This window comes from Argentina anserina, chromosome 1, assembly GCF_933775445.1.
Source record: "Argentina anserina chromosome 1, drPotAnse1.1, whole genome shotgun sequence".
Classification (NCBI taxonomy): Eukaryota; Viridiplantae; Streptophyta; class Magnoliopsida; order Rosales; family Rosaceae; genus Argentina; species Argentina anserina.
The window spans coordinates 18,771,694-18,784,603 of NC_065872.1; the positions used below are offsets into that span (position 1 = coordinate 18,771,694).

At 37.3% G+C, this 12,910-nt stretch overlaps 1 protein-coding gene across 1 annotated transcript; it reads left to right on the forward strand.

Moving 5' to 3' along the window:
- Positions 1 to 4,086: 4,086 nt before the first annotated feature.
- LOC126795756 (cysteine-rich receptor-like protein kinase 3) lies at positions 4,087 to 9,311 on the forward strand. The gene is made up of 9 exons (XM_050522525.1): positions 4,087 to 4,156; positions 4,271 to 4,688; positions 6,463 to 6,869; positions 7,102 to 7,227; positions 7,575 to 7,702; positions 7,856 to 8,069; positions 8,214 to 8,445; positions 8,585 to 8,735; positions 8,820 to 9,311. Exons 1-9 carry the CDS (start codon positions 4,117 to 4,119, stop codon positions 9,135 to 9,137), a joined length of 2,034 nt encoding a protein of 677 aa, XP_050378482.1. The 5' UTR covers positions 4,087 to 4,116; the 3' UTR covers positions 9,138 to 9,311.
- Positions 9,312 to 12,910: the final 3,599 nt, after the last annotated feature.

Below are 12,910 nucleotides of genomic sequence, written 5' to 3' on the forward strand. Positions count from 1 at the left end.
GGAATAGTTTGGGATAACCCTGTTAGAAAATGGTGAATGAAGAGGGCCAAAATGACAAGTCATCCACAACTCTGAAGCTGATGTGTCAATATTGCATAAGGCAAATTATATGGCTCAAGAGATGATTTTGTGCTCAAGATTCTGTGTATCCTGATTCTGAGAATAAGGAAGCAACACCGTACCAGTGCAAACAAATACAGCTTATATATCCACTGATGTATTGGTCTGACAATACACATACTGGATTGTCATTCCCCACACATCTTTCTAATTATCTCATATAAATTTGGCTTTATTCAATCAGGGTTTAGGGTTAGCAATAAAGGAATTGGAGGTGAAGAAGTTCGCTGACCCATGATTACATGAACTAGTAAAATAAAATTGTGTTTTTAGCAAAAATAAAGCAATGATCATTGTTTGAATGCGTTATATTTTGCATGAGTTGAATCTCATTTTAACACAATGTCTATGTTGTTTGCATCAGGTTTTTGCTGGCGCAGTATTGCATATAATGGGTGGTGCTTTTATGGGAGGACATGTTGTAAGAGGCAAAGGAACTATTTGCAGGTAGATCTTTGGTTGGCATTTTTTGTTAGCATTTTTTGTTAGCATGGGTGCTGCAACTTTAGAGGATTGGCTTTTCTCAGTACTCTTCTAGCTATAGTAATTTTGTTATTCTCGTAGGGAGGTATCATAGTTCAAGTAAGATGTCCGATTTAGCCTCAACCGTGAGAACTGTATGGATCCTTTTAACTGATTTATATTGGATGTGTCTGTCTGATAATGGTTCCTGAAAAAATTATGAGTATGCAGTTCCGATCCATTGCAGCCTTTTTAAGAGTTTAGATTGCCCTTTTTCTGATATTTTGATATTCATTTGACGTTGTTCTAGAAGCAATCATACGGCCTTTTGCGGTCGCTCTTCCTTAGGGTGGAGTACAACCTTTAACTCTTCACTGTGTGTAAACATCACAGTAAGTTATACTGGAATTGTAAACATCACTCCGACAATTACTACTCTAATGATCTAATTAAGTATATCTATTCGGTCTTAGATTTTACTTTAGAATTCACTTAATGAAAGTTAACAGTATCATCAACGCGCAGCAACGGCTACCATTTAGTGTGATGCTAAATTTTAATAGATATACATCTTCATGTTTTTCTAAAGAAAGGATGATCATGAGCAGCAAAAGAACCCTTGGTAAACTTGTTAAATGTCATGTCCTATAAAAAAAAAAATTGTTAAATGTCATTGCAGGGAGAAGGTTTCCTTTGTTTGACCTAAACCATATCTGGTTGGAGGATTTGATGCTAATTGTTCATTGCATGTGTCAAGTTTTTTAAAACAAATTAAGGAAAAAGTGAGGGAGGCATTCATTTCATGTCTTGAATTGATGATTATTGAAAAATATTAACTTCTGATCGTACTATGAGAACAGATGAAATATGAGAAAAGAAAACTCATTAAGGAATCACTTTTCTTAAGCTAACCAAATGTTCGAGACCTCTACTGTTAGGACAACTCCATATATTGCTTGAGGCTATTATGTTATTGAATGCTTTGGTTGAGATATTTGCAATTGAATTTTAATTTAGGATTGCATCTTATTGTTATGGAACATGAAGGTACTACCGTGGCAATCACGTTCTGCTCTAGTGCACTGGATGGGATCTCTGGCTGCTTGAAAAGCGATCCATGGTGTCTCATGCACGGCTGCCATTGATATAGATGCACATGTTGCAACTTGCAAGGGCACTTATGAGCATGTATTCAAAATGTGGAATTTCCCTAAGTTCTCAAGAGAGACACAGTACTTCATTGACATTAAAGCCAAGTTTACTCGCCAAATTGTTTGATTTGGAACCTGATAGTGGGTTTACACACAATCTGGAGACGAAGTGTTTGCTTATTGCTGGACTTGAGTGGAAAGCCATTGTGCTATGTTCAGATGTTTCTCTTCTTAGTGTGGATGAACTCCCAGGCCAACTTCGAGCACTACAACATTTCTTTGGTATGATTGTCGACCCTCCTCCATTGTATGGTTGAAGCTGATATGATCACTAAAGCAAGGCAAGAGAGGAGGGTGGTTTCTGCTAAAGTCTCGGGTTCTTTAGTAAACGGCTATTATGGCTACATACTAAAATACTAAATAGAACTATATGTGGGGGGGGGGGGGGGGGGGGGATGTTAGGACAATTCCATTATAATTATATATTGCTTGAGGCTATTATGTTCATTTACCTAAAATGGGCTCATTAAACGGGTATTATGGCTACCTACTAAATAGAACTATATACATAAGACATGGCATTATTTTTTGTAAAATCCATCTAATGAATATCAAACTTGTGTAATTTAATTTCTTTCAATTTTCTTTAATTTCCTACTTCAATTCCTTTATGTTGCTGTAATTATCCTGTTTCAATGATTATGATCCTATCATCTGCATTCAAGAGGCGTAGTCATGACGCGTAATTGTTCACAAGCAGCAATCGGGGGAAATCGATGAAGCAAATAACAATCCTTTCTAATTTCCATTCCAAAAAAAAAACCTAGGTTTCTACTTTCTACACCCACCCACTATCGTCTGTTGGCCAGTAGAGATCACTACTAAGTTGACTTCAATCTCATCTGATGGATCTGAAAGTTATGAAGTGCATACATTGCATATATAATATTCACAAGATGAAGACAGAAAACATAACAATTAAAAAAAAAACACAACTATAATAGCAATAAGATAATGACGAATTATACCAGCTGAAGAAAACGACATCGACATGATTTACAAAAGTCTTATGTAAGCCTCTCAATGAAACAACTACTGTCTATGGGGTTTGAACAATATGCTTGTATATTAGAGAGGTCACATTAAGTTCAACAATCATCAATTGCAATATTCCCTTATCGTATGCTCATTTATTCTTGTCTGATTGTCAAGCCATTTAAATCCCTAATTTGTGATCAATCATGATTCACATAACTGTAGACACATGAAATTTAATGAAGTAAATTATCTTCGTTAAATAATTAAATCGACCAAGAGCCCGACAAAATTACACACGTGGCCAAAAGTCAACAAAGTTGGTGCGGATCCGAATAAAACTCGTGTCAGCACATAAACGGATGATCGTAATCGAAGCTACGTGATTCCGAATTGCAGCAGAAAATTGAATGTCATTGACGATTCGAAATGAGAGGGGGATTTGTAGGTGGAGAAGAAGGGAAAAAAATCACTTGAGCAAGATCACTCTCGACAAATTCCGAAGTCTCTCAAATCCACGAAGAATCATCAAGCGGCCAAATCGCTCGTTCTTCATCAAATTCAAATCCAAACTCAAGTCCACGAAGAATCATCAAGCGGCGAAATCGCTCGTTCTTCATCAAATCCAAATCCAACCTCAAGTCCACGAAGAATCATCAAGCGGCCAAATCGCTCATTCTTCGTCAAACTCAAATTCTCAAGATCAAGTGGACGTCACCCTTGAGCCAAGTCATATACGGAGATAGAATTAGAGGAGTTCCCAAAGATTGTAACCCCGCGCTTGATATTCAATAAATCATATTTTTATTTGTACACATGTCTGCATTCTCTTATTGGTTTTCAGATTATCGTTATACAATAACAATCACAAATACCTAGGAGTTGGAATCACTGAATTTGTAATTTCTCATTTAGTAACAATATTAATTTCACTTAATATGCATTCCATTTGATGTTCATATTTACTCTTACATGATTTACCTAGTGCAATTATATGATTATTATTTTGTGTACCCCACATCACGTGGGACTGCCATGTGGTGTATCCAGCCAATCATATTACGTCATGGTATAATTAATATGCACGCGGTGAAAATGATAAAAAAATATTTACATATAAGAAACAATCAGAAACAATCACATAAAAAAAGGACCGTCACCGGGGATATGTGTTAGGTATATATATTAATTTATCCAATTATATATACAGTACTACATATATTGACCAAGACAATTGGGAGTTGGGGACAGGTCCACAAGGAATGTGCAGCCAATTTTAATGGAGTGGCTGCTAACATTACCTAGCAATCTATATATTTATTGAATGAAGCAGCTCATCTATTGATCGATGATCATATATTGCATTGGCATGGTCTGCAATATAGCACGTAAGTGATCGATGAAATTTATAATAACTTCAATGGTTTTGTTTGTCCTGATTACTCATCCTCTCTATTTAAAGCCAACGAACGTACGTTGATTCTCTTATTGTTTGGTCTCAGCTATAGACCGGAAGATTCGCAGAATCCCAGTAACCATGAAGGTCATGATGAATAAGAAGATATTGGCAGTAATAACAGTGAGCCACCTATGGTGGTGGGCTAGTTTTGTGGGTGCAGACCCGCAGATCAATCTTCTGAACCAGGGTTGCAGCCAGTACAACGCAACAAGCTCGTCAGACTTCTATACCAATCTCAACGCCACCTTCCTGGACCTCAAAGCGCAGCTCCTCAACGGCAGCAAACACTTTGCAACGGCACAGCAGGCCAAGGGCTCCGCCCCCGTCTACGCCATGACGCAGTGTAGAAACTACCTCTCCTCCGCCGACTGTTTATCTTGCTTTGCCGCCGCCGTCTCCCAAATCCGCAACTGCTCTGCTTCCAATGGTGCTCGCGTCGTCTACGACGGCTGCTTCCTCCGGTACGTACGTACTGCCACCTCCTGCCCTGTTCTATTTATCTTCCATTTTCTCTATTTATTTATTTCTGTTTTTTTGGTTGTTATATTTGATGATTGATCCAAGTTTGGCAGCGCCTTAATTTAAACTTATAGGTAATGTAAAACCTTGTAGTCTTATACATCACCCTGGCTCAAAAAAATTGCATAGCAGGTTGCATGCATGATCATTCCATACAAGAAGCAAACCTAATCTTTCTAAAATTCACATGTCGAAGGTAGGTATGTATTTTTTTATAGTAAGTTCGTATATTATTATATTATTTTGAAAATTTCGCTTTCATCATATGTGATATTCCTCGAGTCAAATTATTCCTTCACAAATCTAATATTTAACTAGATAATCATTGCACTAATAATTATATACTAATTCATCACAATATGCTCGGCCCGTCATAGCTACAATATTTAACACGAATGATGATGCGATACGCAATAATTAATAGTTGCTTACGGCAGCGGCCATTTAAATTTGGAATTTGCGACTCGTTATTAGCATAATCCGGCAACAAGTGGGAAACAAAATACAACTCAAGGAAATCAGGTCTGTCGTTGGTGCCGGATTCTTCAGGTTCAATATGATATTATGTTGAGGTGTGGGTGTCAACTAATTAATTCGATTTTGATGTGTAACAACTTTAAATCAATTTGAAGATCTGATCAATGTCAACTCAATTTTTCCTCCTCCCTCAACAAGATGTATGTTGGGTTGTTGCACAGAGAGAAGGGCAAGACAGAAATAGAGAGTTTTAGAAAAGTTTCATTTCATTTCATAATAATCAAAACAGAGGCATAGCTCAGTACATATATTAACTACTCTAGCAACAAGAAAAACAGCAGCTGTCTACAACATTAGGAAAACAAAGGAAAGCAGCTGGGTGTAGTGAATAGATTTGTAGGTGTGCTACGTACATGTAGGTTGTGAGTTGGGCTCTCCCAACAATGTATACGGACTTAAATTGACCTAAATGATACAAATACCATGTTTGGTCAAGTTTTTTTTTCTTATTTAGATGCTAAAAGAGAATTCAGTCCATGATCTTAAATCATTCTATCTAGAATTCCACTTAAGCTAACTCAAGGGGGAGGAAGTGTTCGACAAAATTTCCTGATGGAAAGTAGTCTGTAGACGTAGAAAGCTTTTGAGAATATCGTTGACCTTATAAAACAATTTTGGAATCCATCTTAACTAGGGCCGGACTTGAGATTATAGAGGCGAGTTCCAATAATTGTGCCCTATGGTCGACATGACTAATAGCTCTTTCTGTAGCATAGATCATATAGGAAGAATTTACTTGATTATAAAGTAATCAAGAACTATAGCACAGAACGACGCGTACATTCATTAAACGTACAAGAACTGAATCAATAAAATCAAAAAGCTTAATCAACTTTTGGTTTCAAGACTGCCAACTTCCAAAACAGCAAAATTGCTTCTTCTTCCTAAAAGCCAACACACCTTTTGGTTCTTAATTTTTGTTTTTTTATAAAGAAAATATATGTATAAAAAAGAAACCAACCTGCCTCTTGGGCAATCATAAAAGATTTTGCAGAGAGAGAAAGAAAATTAAACTGGCCGTAAGTGGAGCAAATCAAATTGATGATGCTTTTAGTCATCATAATAACAAAGACACTAGTGGGAAAGATGACTACTGAAGAAATATAACGTTATAGTCACCCGAATAATGTGATAATGATGATTCAAGCAACCGCTGATATATGTTGTGTGCTCGTGTAGGTATGAGAGCAGTGGCTTTTTTGATCAGACTGTAGCTACCCTTCCGGGTAATGTAGGACTCTGTGGGAATAAAACTGGATCACCAGCTACGGCCTTTACTGCAGCTGCTGAAGAACTGTTAATGGATCTCCAAATCGCTACACCCAAGATTAACGGTTTCTTTGCAGCATCCAAAGATGTAATTAGTAGTAGTGCAAACACAACAGTCTATGGTGTCGCACAATGTGTCGAGACAACCGCCAAAACTGGTTGCCTAGATTGTTTGAAGGTGGCATACAACAATTTACAAAGTTGCCTACCTAATACAGATGGTAGGGCAGTTGATGCTGGTTGTTTCATGAGGTACTCTGCTACTTCTTTCTTCTCAGATAACCAGACTACTAATATCACACCGTTCTTGAAAAATGGTACGTAATCCTCTTCTTCTAGATGATATGATTGATATCTAAGTACTTTATTGATGGTTCATTTCTCTTTGGACATGGCTATTTTCATCAACTACATTTCCTCTAATTGAATTTAGAATAAATGAAGACAACATATGTTTGACGAAATGTCTTGATGAAAAGCTTCTTAAAAAAAAATCCCATGATTTAGTCCCTTATTGCTTCAAAGCAATTCTGATTAATTTTCTTACAGGAGGAAGTTCAACAAAGAAGGCCATCATCATTGGAGTGGTAGTTGGAGGCGCAGGTCTTATTTTTCTCCTTTCTGGGATTCTCATCTGTATCAGACTTTCAAGGAAGTCTCAAAAAATTCGTAGAGGTATTGCCTTGCTCACAACCACAACATTTAAAGTTTCACATAAGAGATCCTAAGTTTGAAATCTAAATTTATTATCTTACCAATGTGCTTCTCTCCTGCCTTTCGATATCCTAAGTTAATTTGAATCCTAAATTTGCTGTCTTACTATGTGCTTCTCTCCATATCTCTTTTATATGTAGAGCAAATAAATATTGTTAATGTTTGTACATAGAAATAGAGACAGAGAACATAGAAGAATGCAACCTATTCAAAGCTGAAGTTGCATTTACTGGGCATGTCTCTTGACTTGTGTTTTTTTTGAAGATCTGAAAAAAAAAAAAAATTCTCATAACCTTATTTTCTTCTAGGGGACATATTGGGAGCAACAGAGTTGCAAGGTCCAGTAGATTATAGGTATAAGGATTTGAAGTCTGCAACACAAAACTTTAGTGATGAAAATAAACTAGGGGAAGGTGGATTTGGGGACGTCTACAAGGTAAACGAACATTATTCACTGTCAAATATTTTGTGAAGGATTCTAATGTTAACCTTTGTTGCACATGCTTTCGCAGAATACAATCTGTGATATTATACCTAAATCCATAATCCTTAACTGTTTTTGTTTTTGTTATATTTCATCCTTCAACAGGCAACTTTAAACAATGGGATAACAGTTGCAGTAAAGAAATTAGCTATACTTCAATCAGACAGGGGCATGGCTAGTTTTGAAAATGAGGTCAAGCTTATAAGTAATGTACATCACCGGAATCTAATTCGCCTTCTTGGATGTTGTAGCAAAGGACCAGAGTTTCTTCTGATATTTGAATATATGGCAAACAACAGTCTTGACAAATACTTATTTGGTAATCTTTTGTTGTTAGCCTGAGCAAGCTATAAATTCATGCATACTAACAAATATAAAGAAAATGCATATGTTAGACATTCCATTCAACTTTATATAGTTGATGTTCTTATTTCATGATTATTTTTGTGTCCATGGGAAATAGGTCCGAAAAGAGGCTCTCTAAACTGGAAGCAACGACATGATATAATCATCGGTACAGCTAGGGGTCTAGCCTACCTACACGAGGAATTTCATGTATGTATCATTCATAGAGATATAAAACCTAGCAACATTCTTTTGGATGATGGATTTCAGCCAAGAATTGCAGACTTTGGATTGGCAAGGCTTTTACCTGAGGATCAAACTCATCTTACTACAAGATTTGCAGGAACATTGTAAGCTACAAGACTCGTATATCTTTCTTCCCTTCAACAGCTAGTTAGCTACCAAATATACAACCATGAAGACCTCAAACACTCAAATAGTGATACTTGAAGCTCATCTCTTTTTATAACTAATATGATGTTGTGACAGAGGATACACAGCACCTGAATATGCAATCCATGGCCAATTATCTGAAAAGGTGGATACTTATAGCTATGGAGTAGTAGTCCTAGAAATCATAAGCGGCCAAAAGGGCAGTGAAATCAAATCTGATACTATGGGGGAATTTCTTCTCGAAAAGGTAACTTCAATGCTCTATATGCGTGTTTTAGTCATATCATACATGAATGATGAACATCTCACTTTTCATTACAATAATGGCTAGGCCTGGAAATTATATGAGAATGGCCAGCACTTGGAGTTGGTTGATGAAACACTTGACTCAGATGAATATGAAGCAGAAGATGTTAAAAAGATTATTGAGATTGCTCTAATGTGCACTCAAGCATCACCAGCTCTAAGGCCAACAATGTCTGAAGTTGTTGTTTTACTCAAAACCACAGGTTCTGGGGACAAGAGGCCGCTTACTAGGCCTGTGTTTGTTGATTCTGACCATAAAAGAGTACGAGTAGACACATCGACTTCTACTGGTTCCTCCTCATCCAATGCTACCGCATCCTTCTCTCAATTTTCAGGTCGCTAATCTTGAGGGATGTCAACATATGTATAATGGAAAGTCAATCCTGCATGTACATAAATATGAGAAATTCAAATTATGGAGCTTTGGATTTACTATTACCTCTTTTCATATTTAAAAATAGCCTTCAACAACTTTGATTGTTAGTAAATTTGTAATAACTCGAATTTCCGATTTCATTTCTTGTAATTTCTCGGATTTTAATGGAATGAATATTTTAGTTATATTTGTTTGAGGAGGAACGAAACAAGAATAATAACAACGTAATGGAACAGAATGTAACCCTTTATTGATTGATAATGTGACTTATATATAGACATTACATAACCGCAATTCCGTAGAATTCGGAGTCCTAATCTATTATAGAGATACAAATCTATCTCGAACAGGAAACCCAATAAGGTTAAGACACACACAATGGTAGAATAATAATTCTCCCAAAATACTCCCCATTGTGTCGCATGCTTAGGTTGCATGATGCACATATCATTGCCTCGGTAAAAACCTTATCAAGCAAAATGAAAACCTCTTGGGTGAAATACAAAAGCTTTAACGAAAAGGAAAAAAGAGCACAACGCACCATCTACATTTGATAGCATCATGTGAGGTAGACTCCTCCTGAAGTCTATGAAATAACTCCCCCTGATTAATGCCATAATCATGGAGTACAAAGAACAACGTATACAACATTAATTACATGCTTCTCAAAAGTAGTCTTGGGCGAATGATTAATAATTAATCTAGCCATACATCCTTAGATCATACATGCTATACGTAGCCAAACTTAGATCTTAGGAAACAAGATTGCATAACAACTCAAAATAAGAGTTTGCAATGAAAATCAGATTCTCGGGTAGAATGACCTTCACTTAATTAAACGGCCATAACTTCTTCGTCACAAAGGTATCAGTGAACCATAAAATGTTTTGGAAAGTAGACACACATGGCTTTCACAACCTAACTCGACCGGAGCAGTTCACAGTGCTCTATCGAAGTTGTCTGACTTACAAATTCCTAGACAGAATTGTCATACTTTGATAAAACGACCATAACACACTCAATGCGATAGTTATGAACAAATGGTTAATATCCCTGGAAAGCAGACATATAGACATTTCCAACGATACCAAATGCACCATATTTCATTGGGTGAGCTGTCTTGTAGGTCTCGTTGAAATTAACCTATGAAACTGGACATATTCTGATTTGTCACATTCAATGTGTCTTTCACAAAGGAATGGGGGAATGGACCAATGAATGACTGATTTTGGTCAGAGACGGAATCATACATATCCTCTATGCTATCAATGTCAACAACAACACTACTGCGTACGCTAGTGTGTATGAGCTGCTGGCAGCATTGGTATGGGTAGGAATGTATTGATTTGCTAAATGTAGAACTAGACCCATGTTAATGAAACAATGCAAGTCTAATGACGATGCATAGGCGCATAGTTAATCACATCATAATGAAAGCAATAGTGTCCCAACAACACTAATATATATGAATCTATAGCTCATTGAATCTCTTCATCATCTATACTTAGACGGAATCGAGAATCAAGAATTAGCTTTCATATGAACACATATGGGTATGAGTTCTTGCAACTGATTGTACTACGTTATCTCGAACGTCGCAATATGACTGCATAAGCTCTCCGTGGTCTGGAGACATTTAATTAAGCAATTAAGGTCCTTCGGGCACTTACATATATGCGTCAAAATCTCTTTACAGATATGCTATGACCACTATCATATGCTGCAAATCAGTTTTGATGGACACTACTACTGATCAAGTAGCGGAAATCAATTATGTCAACAACGAGAGAATATAACTCATCGTGGTCAATGCTAGGATAATGAGAAAATCTTTGCGCCATAAGTTATGTAAATATCGCATGACTTCATCTTTCTCATTACACTTACAAACAATGACTAACATAACAAGTATATTTCAGCCTATATTGATTCTTTCCACTTCGGTCAAGTTCTTCATCATTGATACTTTACAACGGAATAAAAGCATAAGTGAATACATCATCAATCATGGGAGATCAATCCATTAAATACGCGCGCGTTTATACGATCAATTTGAGAGATTTCTTTTGTTCTCTAACATCAACAAAATGAGTCTGTAGCGTCCCACATAAACTTAGTTGGTAAACATGTTCAGAGAATATCTCTTGATGATGGGTGAAATACTTGTGCCTACGCACCTCGCTTCTTTCTAGTTTTGATTCCAGAGAATTTGATGGTCTCGCCCTCATCTAGGTAGGATCCAAGACCAAACCTATGACCCTTACTAGTCCATCTTTGCGTTTGCCGTCCCGGTTTTGTGGTGTAATAACACGGGTGCCGCCAACACCACAGCGTATGATGGTGCCATCGCCGGCTTCCTTCCCACTGTTAGGGATGGTGCCAAAGGTGCTAGGATCAGGTCATATAAAATTATCCCATATTCTGAGAGTTCCAACCTTACTGGCACATCACAGCATTTATGTGCAATCTCGTCACTTTCGCAATATCGGTAAAGTCATTGAGCATTGAATCTTTGACTTTCTGGAGATCGATAATGTGTTGCACCTTTGCTCACTTTGAGTAGTGCGAGATCTTAATGAGACATAGTGCCACACCACATTAATTAAAACCGGAATAGGAAGTATGTCTCATCAAAGTGACCGTCTGCTAATATAGCAGGATATAGATCCACAGTTGTAGATTGGAAATAACGGACAAGTGTTGGTGATTCATAAATCATAACCAACAAAAATACTTAAGCTTTTCAAGTAGGCCCATTGAGATTACTACAATAGAGGCACATAAGCAACTTAACCAAATAGGCAGTAGTGAAAAGAATGTTGGGATCGTATCCAGTAACCATCTGGTACGCACTAAACGCTTGGTTAGTTGTGGGTATGAGAATGAATAATTATTGTTGCATGTAACATTACATATCTCCGTGCAAAGACCGGTAGGTTAGTACCCATAACCAAGGCCGAACCTCTGCTAGATTGTTTTGTGAATGAACATGAGGAATTATATGTTTAACGACGATCCCAAGAGACATGCAAAACGAAATCATCAAAGGTCTTGGAGTTGAACGCTCTAACAATATCAAATCAAATAGATTGGAGAGGATGGGAAGGGTGGTGAGCCCTTAGTATGATGATCATAGCTGAAAACTTAGCAAATGCAACGTTCCCTGTGGAAAGCAAAGTGACATGTGACCAATGCGTCAATACTCTTAACCTATACCATAAAAATACCGAAAAATATCCACATTCGGTTGGATAGGGTCCACTAATGTCACTTTAAATATCTTGTAATAATGAAATGTTCTCGGTTGAAGCCTTAGCAAATGAAAGACTTCCTTGCAATTTAGCAAGATAACAAGATTTGCAAAATGAGCGATGGGCATTAGAGATTTCCATGGAGGCATTAGAAAGCACGAGAGGCATCACAAGCTCTTGTGAAGGTGGGGATGCCGCCACCGAAGGCCTGAATGTCGTGACACTGCTGAGAGGGGCAAACTCGGCCCCACCGTGCATGGCACAGATATGCATGGCCTCACAGTGTAGAGCACGGGTGAGGTGGTCTTCCAATCATGTCCGGGACTAGAAAAATGAATGACCATATGAATTGTTAAGAATTGTAATCATCATAGCACGTCCAGGGTGTTTGAGATGGGCCTGCCAAAGCATATAAGAATCCGAATCACAAAATTTGTGTTGAACCACATATGATTCAAAAATTTGAATGGAAGTAAGATACAAACCATT